This window comes from Limulus polyphemus, unplaced genomic scaffold (genome assembly GCF_000517525.1).
Source record: "Limulus polyphemus unplaced genomic scaffold, Limulus_polyphemus-2.1.2 Scaffold2607, whole genome shotgun sequence".
Classification (NCBI taxonomy): domain Eukaryota; kingdom Metazoa; phylum Arthropoda; class Merostomata; order Xiphosura; family Limulidae; genus Limulus; species Limulus polyphemus.
Genome location: NW_013668217.1, coordinates 6102 through 17606, shown reverse-complemented (window position 1 = coordinate 17606; position 11505 = coordinate 6102). Strand labels below are relative to the sequence as shown.

General features: G+C 33.9%; 1 protein-coding gene across 1 annotated transcript in view; it reads left to right on the top strand.

Annotated features, from left to right (window-relative positions):
• The window catches only part of LOC106467419 (hepatocyte growth factor receptor-like), a 75006-nt gene extending 65359 nt beyond the window's left edge, over positions 1 to 9647 (top strand). Inside the window, exons 18-21 of the mRNA XM_022395598.1 lie at positions 321 to 430; positions 1690 to 1852; positions 4448 to 4584; positions 6930 to 9647. Of these exons, the coding sequence (XP_022251306.1) occupies positions 321 to 430; positions 1690 to 1852; positions 4448 to 4584; positions 6930 to 7128 (609 nt within the window). The 3' untranslated portion in view covers positions 7129 to 9647. The remainder of the gene's footprint in view (positions 1 to 320; positions 431 to 1689; positions 1853 to 4447; positions 4585 to 6929) is intronic.
• Positions 9648 to 11505: the final 1858 nt, after the last annotated feature.

The window sequence follows — 11505 nt, the reverse complement described above, 5'->3', positions numbered from 1 at the left end:
ACAGTATGAGTTCCTTGTTAAATCTGAATAAAAACTAAATTGCACAGTATGAGTTCCTTGTTAAATCTATATAAATACTAAATTGCACAGTATGAGTTCCTTATTAAATCTGAATAAAACTAAATTGTTTTCACTCAATAATCTGGCTTGCTTTTTTATTGTTAGGAAGGGACGGTGATGAGACGCAGAACGTATATTAGCTGTTTATATCTCTGTAACTGTTTATATCTCTTGACAGAAACATAACTAATTATTCGGTATTATGATAAGCGGTTTACTTTTCTCAGATATTTAAAGCGTCTAAATGTTTTGTGTTCTAGTCGCCAACGGTCAAAGACCTACTACAGTACGGGATTCAGATTTCAGAAGGTATGAAATATTTATCAGAACTGAAGTTTGTCCACAGAGACTTGGCAGCAAGGAACTGCATGTAAGTGTTGCTTTAAATATGTTTATCTATCCGAGTTACATTTAATTTGTCAAAATTGCAAAAAATAAATAAATAAATAAAGTAAGCCTTGTCGAACTGAAACAGTATTTTTTTTGTTTTTGTTTTTTTTTGGGGGGGAGGGAGGTTGCATGCTTGTTGTCAGATTTATTATTATTATTATTTACTGAAGGTAAACACCCAATAAAAAAGGATTTAGATAAACGTAGAAGTAATGGTCAGTGAGCTAGGCTGCAGATCGAAAGACTTAACTTAAAGTTCAAGCGGGAAGGCAACTAGGCAACAGCACCCTCCGCCAATTCTAGTACTACTTCAATCGAACAGTAGAATTTGACCGTCACTCTTATAAGGCGTCTTTGCAGCAACGGGACGCGAACTGTAGACCACCATATTCACAGCACGGCATACTAACCACTGAATCACGCCTGGGACCCGTATTTTAAAATTTTTAACCAAAAGGGGGCAAATGAGTCAACTGCACCTATCGCCACCAGATAACGAAATTAACTGTTCTAGTTATAAAGACCCCATAACTGAAAATGTGGATCGTGTTTAATTGAACATCTATCACCTCAAAATTAGAAACAGCTAGTACAGATAAACCTTTTGTACGAACAAGCGAAACGTTTAACTAGGAACGACTATGCCTAAACCCTAAGGACCTCTGACATATCTACCCTATTTGTTCAAATTGAAAATGCCAGTATCCGTCTATTAAAGTTTTATTCCTTCTCTGCTAATTGTTTAACGTCATACTGTAATAAAACAGATGCTCTCGAACAGACGTTAAACAACTGAACTTTATTTACTACCTTTGTATGTTTAATGTATTGTGCTGTCGTTGTTTATCACATGTGTAGTTTCTTGTTGAAACCTATACTCATCAAGTACAGACTTTTTAATATTTTCTTTAAATCATATTTGCTGTATCTTTGCATTGTTGCTCGAATCCTTGTCACCGAGCATGCTCGCCTTTTCATCCGTGGAGGCGTTGTAATGTGACGGTCACACCCAGTTTTCGTTGATAAAAGAGTAGCCGAAGAGTTGGCAGTGGGTGTTATTGACTAGCTACCTTCCCTCTAGTCTATCACTGTTAAATTATGGACGGCTATCGCAGATAGTCCTCGAGTAGCTTTGCGCGAAATTCAAACCAAACCTTGTAGTAAACTTAAGTAAATTTTATTTCATTTTGAAATGAGCATTATTCTTTATTATTTCATCGATTGTGGTTGACTTTTCAGGCTGGACGAGGACCACACTGTCAAGGTAGCTGACTTCGGTTTGTCACGTGATATTTATGAACGTGACTACTATAGTAGTGACAATAAGAAAACCAAACTCCCTGTAAAGTGGATGGCTCCAGAGAGCTTGGAGAAGGGAACGTACAACACCAAAACTGACGTGGTAAGTCCCTCTATCGGTTTGAAATAACAAATAAAAGGTGATGGTATTTTAAAATCACTTTTCTCACGAAGCCTTTTAGTTATTTCGATTGCGGTTCGAATAATACTGTTTGTTGGTAATTGCTAACACGCCCATAAGCTTTCACATTCATCATTTTAGAAATGTTTAAAAGTGAAAATCTGTATGGAGTCCACTTTCCAAAAAAATTGTAACACGTACTGGTTCCTGAAATTGTTTTAGAAAATATTATTTAACGATGAATTTATAAAATTCGTCATCGTTATAGTTTGCTCTAAGTTCTAAATTTATAGTTATGCATCTTTGATAAATAACAATCAGCCGTTATTTGGAATCATTTCACAAATATATTCACCAATTGAAAATACTCTAGATGAAAAACTGTCCAAAATATCGACAACCAACAGATTTTTTTAGAGTCTCCCTTTAATCAGTGACTCACGTTTATGACTTAACACCTAGGCCTAATGGTTATCGTGTCCGGACTGGGAATTCGAATGTTCATTGTTCGCGACCCGTTGCCCCAAAAACGCGCTACGCCTTTTGGGACCGTGGATTATAAAAGTGATAGTCAAATCCCACTGTTTTATCAGACAATAGAAGTCCAAGAATGGGCGATGAGTGATGTTGATTAGCTGCATTCCCTGTCAGTTCAAAGTTTGGGACGGTCATGCACAATCAGTCTTTAATGTAAAATTGTTAAAAGCAGAGAAAGTAATCATCTAGTGGCTCGTCCTTAAATTACAAGGTAAATAAGTTTATATCTAAGTAGTGAAGGGATTGTGGCCTAATTTACGTTTCTATAAGCTTATTCAGAAAATTTTAGATGTACGATGTATGCCTATATTTCACAATATTCGCTAGATGTCGCTGTATACGTACAATATACCCTTGAAAATGACATACCTGGTACGTCAAAACTAGTCGGAGTAAACAATTTCATACTTTTGTAAATTTATGTTTGTTCTTCGTTACATAATTTGTGCTTATAAATAGAACAAAGTACTACTTAAGTTGATTAGATTATTTTAAGTTTTCAGAATTTTAGTAAACGAAGTTAACAGGCCTCGCTTGGAGCCAAATATAAACTCGAACACCTGTTATACTCAGAGTCTCAACAACAACAACAAAAAACGATTACCTTACTAAACACACTCTTACAAGCCACGTATGTCATTATTTCAAATCTTCGTTCAACCAAACGATAAAAGGGTTATTTCAGAAGAATCAGGAATTGTTCGTGTAAAAGAAACGTCATGGTGGGTAACTGTAAATTTTATCATTTTGTTGAAAGTAGCAGAATATTCAAAACTTGTATCGAAGAGCGGAAAAAAGCAGTTAAAAAGTGAAACTCTTAGACTCTACCTTTGCTGAGCATATTTTCTTGTTTGATTGTTATTGGAACTGGAAAACGTAACACATTCTGGAAACGCAATCAGATAAACGGGTAAATTGGTTTCACTTTGATGGCATACAGCTAAAAATCTGAATAAATTATATCATTTGTTTGTTTGTCATTAAGGGCAAAGCTACACAATGAACTATCAATGCTGTTCGCACCGCAGGTATCGAAACCCTTTGAATTACCACCAGAGAACATTTCTCAATTCAATGAGGGCAGGTTTTTAAAAATGAATATTTATGGTTGTTGATATGTTATTTGAGGTCTTTTAAAGTTTTAAAGCATCAGGTATTTTATTAGGAGTACTTAAAAACACACATTTTATGTAGGAAAATGGTTTAATTCTAAATGAAACATTGAAGCCTTAATATGTGACTTTTAATGGTATTTTAGTGCCTACGAGAAGGCCCCGTCACTGAACATGCTCGTCCTTTCAGCCACGGAGGCGCCTAATATCACGGTCAATTTCACTATTCGTTGGTAAAAACCTGGCGGTGGATGGTGTTGACTAATTGTTGTTTTCCCTCTAGTCTATCACTGTTCAATTAAGGACAGCTAGCACAGATAACTCTCGAGCAGCTTTGCGCGAAATTCAAAACAAACCAAACTAAATCTAATCAGAAGCCGTTTCGTTGCTGTTCATTAGTTTTTAGTGTTAAAGACGAAGGTATATTAGAAATAAGCTATTTGTTATTGTAAGAAAATAGTAGTTATAATGCCTATTTTTCTTTACATTTTTGCGCGACGTTTAAGTTTGTGTCATATGTAGTCCGTCAGTAATAATTTCGTTAAATTAACTTTATTGATTCGTATCTGACGTGGTCAATATTTTACGGGAGGCAAACCGTATTCAGAACATTTAGTTATTATAGGAAATAGTTAAATATTAACTCAAACCGTGTTAACATTATATATTCAAACTGATATTAAACAGGATAACTGAAACTGATTTCATTCCTGTTACTTTTGAAATACCATTAATAATCTTACCACTGGTTTTTTCGAAATGTAAAATTCCACAACAAGAGACAGGAACACGTGAAAGAACTTAATATATCACATGTTTCTGGGTACAAGTTGTAATGCCAGGTCGTATGACTAATAAAGCAAAATATATAGAGTAATCTTTACCTAAGACGATGGATTTAATTCACATGTGACAATTATCATTTTAGTGGTCATTTGGTGTGGTTTTGTGGGAGCTCTTGACTCGTGGGGTCACTCCATACCCGGATGTTGACAACTGGGATATCTTGAACTACCTGAAACAAGACAGAAGGATGCCTCAGCCTTCTTACTGCCCAGACCTCCTGTAAGTACACCTAACATCGGGGTTTTCTATATGCCCCATTGTTCTGCCAGTCTTCCTTTGAACATGTTCTGTCGTGGCTCCATAACCAGTTTTTTATGGGGTTTTCTATATGCCCCATTGTTCTGCCAGTCATCCTTTGAACATGTTCTGTCGTGGCTCCGTAACCAATTTTTTATGGGGTTTTCTATATGCCCCATTTTAGTTAATTTCATAACATTTTGTGATAATTTGATATTTCTTATACAGAGTCAGTATGATATTTGGATCCTAACTGTGGTAGACGGCATGAAAACAAATTCAGGGTTAATAAGTTAATTTTGTAAATTGACATTCTTCCACCATCTAAAAAAACATTTTAAACCATTTGAATTTAAAACTAGAGTAATTAAGATCCTAGTTAAAAATATAACTGACAAATGTCATATTTTGATATATCCTTTCTAAATTTCACGTTTGTGCTTCATGTATCTGTGTACCCAAGTCTTTAGACATTGTCACCCGACAGTTATACAAGTTCTTAGTACCAATTGTTATAAAATTGTAACAAATAAGAAAGAAAACAAAGGTCATGATCTCCCACAGATTCTGATTAACACGGAGTTAACAATTATGTTCAGAGATGACTTTTCTTAACAAAAAATTGGTTACGGAGCCACGACAGAACATGTTCAAAGGAAGACTGGCAGAACAATGGGGCATATAGAAAACCCCATAAAAAATTGGTTACGGAGCCACGACAGAACATGTTCAAAGGAAGACTGGCAGAACAATGGGGCATATAGAAAACCCCATAAAAAAATTGGTTACGGAGCCACGACAGAACATGTTCAAAGGAAGACTGGCAGAACAATAGTCGCCAGTTGCTGACATCACAGTCTTACTGAAAATTTTACTGTTCTTAGTTCGCCACTGCTCGTTAACAGACCTTTTATTAAAGTTAATTGGATTAGGGCTTGGTGAGCCCCCTAAAGCTCTTGCGCCCCTGTGCACATCACGCCCTATATGCTACCACTGATACTGAGCAAGTCCATATTTTTATCTGTTACTACACTCAGTATAAAGAACTGACTAAAACATTTTTAGCCAAATCACTCACTTTCTATGTAAAATACGTGGGGCTCCAGCAGTAATTATTGAGGTTAATTGCAGTATTAATGTTTATTATTATTTTTTGTTTAATTATTGTGTGTGTGTGTGATTCCTATGTTTTTAGAGACATTGTAATATCTTAGACCCATAAGCAGTTTTGTGTTAGTTCGACCCCAGAGGTGAATTATCCATCACAACGATAACACAGGCCTGCGAACTTCATAAAAATTGAATAGAGTTGTTTAGATATTTGTTTAACAACAAGTAAAAGCTTGGAATGGTCTATTCTTTCATTGGGGGGGGGGGGGGGGGGGTCTGTGAGCCAGACTTCAAATACCTATAGAATGAAAGGTTTCTTTTTATGAGTGCAAAACACTTAAATACACCACTTCATAAAAATTGTTTTAGTTTTAATAACGGATTTTCCATAATTCAGTTACGCAGATTTCGAAAATAATATACATTTTTTTTTATCACGTAAGGATTTTTTTACAAATCGGGAAGAAAAAATACTTTTACTTAGATCAAATTATCATTTCGTTTACTACAGTCAACATTTTTTATTATTGTGTTTGTTATGGTTGGATTCTAGAACAATCGATAAGACTCTCACGTCGCGATTGGTCTAGAGAAATCTATAGCTAGTGGTTGTCAACATTTTAAGCATAACAAAATGTGATCCGATATCAATGAAAATGATTCACTTATATAAAAGTACATATTACTTTTTGTGAAAAATCTGTACGAGATTAAGACAAATGGATATTATTTTCGGATTCATCCTACATGAATTACTGTAGAACATGTAAAAATTTCAAGACAATAAATTCATCGGAGGCCTGTGTAATTAGAACCTGGAAGCTTATATATTTTTTCATCTATTTAACTTTATATTTTATTATTTATTAGTTATCTTTCTTAAGTAATTTATTACAATGTGTCACTGTATTGTTAATGACATTTTCTTGCTATTTCAACTGATTCTAAAAGACTTGTAATATGATGCAGAGGCGTTGCTAGGTGTATAAAAGATTCAGGACTCGTGCCTATAGACGCGGAAGTTTTCGGCGTTTCAGTATGACATCGATCACGGTTTTTTATTCTGATTTTTCAAGACACCAACTGGAGATTCGGGGCAATGTCAAATAGAATCGGGGCACGGTTCCCGTGTGCCAATGCCTAGCGACGCCTCTAATGCGATGGCTCCCTCTTTTTTTTTATACTAACTGTTTCTTGTCTACTGTTGTTTTCTCAAGGTACAAAGTGATGCTGAGTTGCTGGGCTGAAGATCCGAAGAAACGTCCGTCGTTTGGGGAGCTTGAAGAAGAATTGCAAGGAGTAATAACAAAACTCGAACAAAAAAGCAAACAGCGTCGTGTAGGCCTTAACGTTACTTACGTGAATTACCCTACTCCTGCGGGAAGTAATCAACAGCAAGAAGCTGGTAGTTCCTAAACGCCGAACCAACTATTACCTGAAAAAAAATTATTCGAAGAGAGACGTCCAGTAAGTTTACAGGCGAGTTTTGAGAGTGAAGCCGTTAGGTACAACGATGATGAACTAAATCAAAAATGAATAATATAATAAATAGCTTTATGTTGTAATACTGTAAGAGCTACCGTGCAGGTCCTTAGAGTGGACGGAATGTTGTACAAGGGATAACGTACGTGGTAGATTTGAAATGTGTATCTGTTTTAGAGACTTCTTTAACTTCCTGACTGAAATGAGAAAATACGAGAATCAAAATAAGTTTAACTTAGGTAACATGCGTAACACAAAAATGAGGACTAAAGGATAAAGGGCAAGTAATCATACAGACTGTGGAAATTTTTATCGTCATTCAGGAGTTTATACAGCCTTTGATACATCATTATCATCCACAATCTATCTATTTTTTTTACAGCCAGGGAAAGTTTATTATAAATCAAAACCTATTTATTTCGTCAGAATCTATACAGTCTATGAAACATTGTTATCATCCAAAACCTTGTTTTTGTCAGAGTTTATACAGCTTGTGAGACGTCGTCATCATCCAAAACCTTGCTTTGTCTGATTTTATACAACCTGTGAAATGTCATTATCATGTTAAGGAAAGTTAACATTGGTGTTTTTGCCTGTAGGGTAACCTGTGCTGTTGAATCGTCACAACTTCTAAGACTATTTCCAGTGTAAATATATGCCTTCGGCCACACGAGAAAAAAAAAGAGATTATAATTAAACTTCACTTTTAACAAATGGTTTTTTTCTCGAAAAGAAATAGCAGTAACAACTTTTTATGTGAGAGATAGGTCCAAGTTTTGTAGGTAACTTGACCCTGTATACCGGAAAGCTGAGTCCAACAAATGTACATGTTGATAGTATATAGTGCATGCGATAACAGAAACTAGGCCTTGATTATTGCATATGTTATCCGCGAAGAACTGACAATTATTGGTCAGAAATGGTTGAACGTCGTGCTACGTCAGAGTGATTGTTAGTGTGCCTGTGATACTTTCAGAGATGGTTGATTATATCTTGCATTGCAATATTTTATTTCGATATTATTGTTGCATAAGTAGAGTGGCTGTTACATATATATATATAACGTTTAATATTAAGATATTTCAAATGTTACTTAGTTTTAAGTTTGAAATGCGTGAGTTGGAAAAGACGTTGAATCAAAATTCCTGTAATCAAATCACGTTTCTGGTGGTTAACTTCAAAATACACAGAAGAAGATGAATATGGTTATTGTGAGTTGACTCCATAGTTGTTGTTTTTCGTAATTTTTTCTGTTAATAACAAGTATAGAAATCGTAAATCTTCATTAAACAAATAACACTTAAATAAGAGTTTCAAAGATCAGTTGGATTTTGGTTTATAATTTATTAAATTTCATATGAATAGTTACTTTTTGCATTACTTTTTTTTTATCCTTTTATTATCTGTTCCCACCATTTAAAACTGTGCTGATAAAGTCCAATAAGCTAACAATTCTGGTCCTTTAGAAATACTTTGTTTCATATCAAAGTTAATAATGCTGATATTTTAAGACTGTGCTTGCTGTTCTGTAGAACACTTAACAATAAACTCTTGTCATTCCGTAGAAAATTAAGAATACCGATTCCTCAGGAAAACTCTTGTCATTCCGTAGAAAAGTTAACAATACTGATTCCTTAGGAAACCTTTTTGTTGTTCCATAGAAAAAGTTAATACCGATTCCTTAGGAAATCTCTTGTCGTTTCATAGAAAAAAAGTTAACAATACTGATTCCTTAGGAAACCTTTTTGTTGTTCCATAGAAAAAGTTAATACCGATTCCTTAGGAAATCTCTTGCCGTTCCACAGACAAAAAAGTTAACAATACTGATCCCTTAGGAAATCTCTTGTCGTTCCATAGAAAAAAAGTTAACAATACTGATTCCTTAGGAAACCTTTTTGTTGTTCCATAGAAAAAGTTAATACCGATTCCTTAGGAAATCTCTTGCCGTTCCACAGAAGAAAAAAAGTTAACAATACCGATTCCTTAGGAAATCTCTTGCCGTTCCATAGAAAGAAAAAAAGTTAACAATACCGATTCCTTAGGAAATCTCTTGTCGTTCTACAGAAGAAAAAAAGTTAACAATACTGATCCCTTAGGAAATCTCTTGTCTTTCCATAGAAAAAAAGTTAACAATACTAGTCCTTCAGGAAATCTCTTGCCGTTCCATAGGAAAAACGTTAACAATACTGATCCCTTAGGAAATCTCTTGTCGTTCCATAGAAAAAAAGTTAACAATACTAGTCCTTCAGGAAATCTCTTGCCGTTCCATAGGAAAAACGTTAACAATACCGATTATTTAGGAACCACAAACGCCTTTCCTTGAAAAAAAGGAAAAAATAACATTAATAGGCGAAAAATTAAAAACTGCACGTCAACAGAAAACTCGTATGTTTTCATGGTTGAAACAAATGTATTTAATCGACATAGAATTTCTGATTTTTGTAAAAAAAAAGGTTGCACACATTGTAAAAGCGATGTCCATGATGCTGTATATAGTATTGGCTGCATGATGTTTCACTGTCATTTATGTATAGCTTGTAACTTATTTGAATACTTTGTTACGGGTTTAAATGCTCACTCTACCTAAAAACTTCGGTATTGTATGGTGTTCTACTAAAGTTAAGAGTTTATAGGTTAAAGTATCTTAGGTCACTAAAATGTTTACTTTTTTGAAACTATTATAATCTGTCTTCTATGTTTATTTATAATCAATTATTTTGTCACAATTTTTGGGTTAGCCGTATTATTACCCCATGGATTACTGGTTTAATGCGTGTGTTTTTTGTGTTTTTTTCTAGCCAGAGTTTTAAGTACCAATTATTCAAGTTTCTTTCCCTGTTTTAATATTGAAATCAGTTACTCGTAAAAATTTCATCGCTCTGACCAAAATAACAGATTTTGCTTTAAAAACTTCTAATTCCTGATAATTTTCTTTTGAATATATATGCTGAAGAGTGCGTGAAATTAAATTCCTTGTGGAAAGAGAGATGATTCAGTATTTCTGTCTTTTTTTTTCGCGCATTAATAATTTATTTCAACACCTAATGAGCATTAACTTTATTGTGTTGCCTATTTTAATACGTACTTGACGTCTAATAATATACCTTTTCATTATCATAAAAGTTTAAAATCTTTAGTCCTACCTAACAATTTAAACAGAGTATTTGAGAGATTTCTTTTATCCCATTGGAATTATTACAATTAGGTTATCGTTTTATTCGCGAGCACCATTCTATCCTTTCCAAACGTAGTAAACATGGAACATACGATTTACAGAAACTGGCAAGGTTTTTCTGTTATTTTATTTCCATATTGATATGTTTAACCACTGTTAATTCCTCTCGTTTAATTTCGCTTCATAAAATGTTAACAATTGCCTTTTCTTTCACTCTTAAACGTATTTACTTCATAGCTGCTTTTATTTGTAGCGAAAGGATGATTACCCTTTGTTTATGTTGATTTTCTCATCCACTTTTTTTTTTTTATAAATGTAGCTCCTTAACCATTATAACATAGTTTTTAATAATAGGTTTACCTTCGTTGCAAATACTCTCCCTTGTTCCATATTTATTTGTCACAGATTCTTCAAGAGTACAATATGTATTTATTGAATACATACATACATATTCCTCATTTAAAAAACCTGGTATTTTTTTAAATGAAAAAGTTGTCAAATTTTCCACATTTGAAAAGAAACTCTGCACCTGTGTTTTTCGTGTTTTTTTCAGGACTTAAATAATCGCCAAATTTATTAATAATTGAGAATGATTTTAAAATATGTTTCGTGTTTCTTAGATAGAGAATATTACGATGAAGTGGGTTGCTATTCAGTTTATTTAGGGGTATCTCAAACTTTGTAATCTGGAGCTGCTGGGATATAACAAACTTTGTAATCTGGAGCTGCTGGGATACAACAAACTTTGTAATCTGGAGCTGCTGGGATATAACAAACTTTGTAATCTGGAGCTGCTGGGATATAACAAACTTCGTAATCTGAAGCCATTAAGAAATCGTTCGTTGTGACATTTAACACCGCGCGGAATTTATTAATTGTCAATTGTAATAATTTTAATATACTATAGAATGTTAACATATTTTGTTTGAATGTTGATTTATTTTGTGTGATTGCTTTCTGTAAAGAAAAAATAACTAATAAAAAAATTTCAATATTTTTTGTGTTACATTATTCAATATTTTACAAGGTTATTTAGATACTTAAACTTTCGTAAATCAAGCTAACGTACAAAATAACATAAAATTCACCTTGTTTCAGCCGAAGAATACACAAGTTACTTGGATGAGAACAGCGAT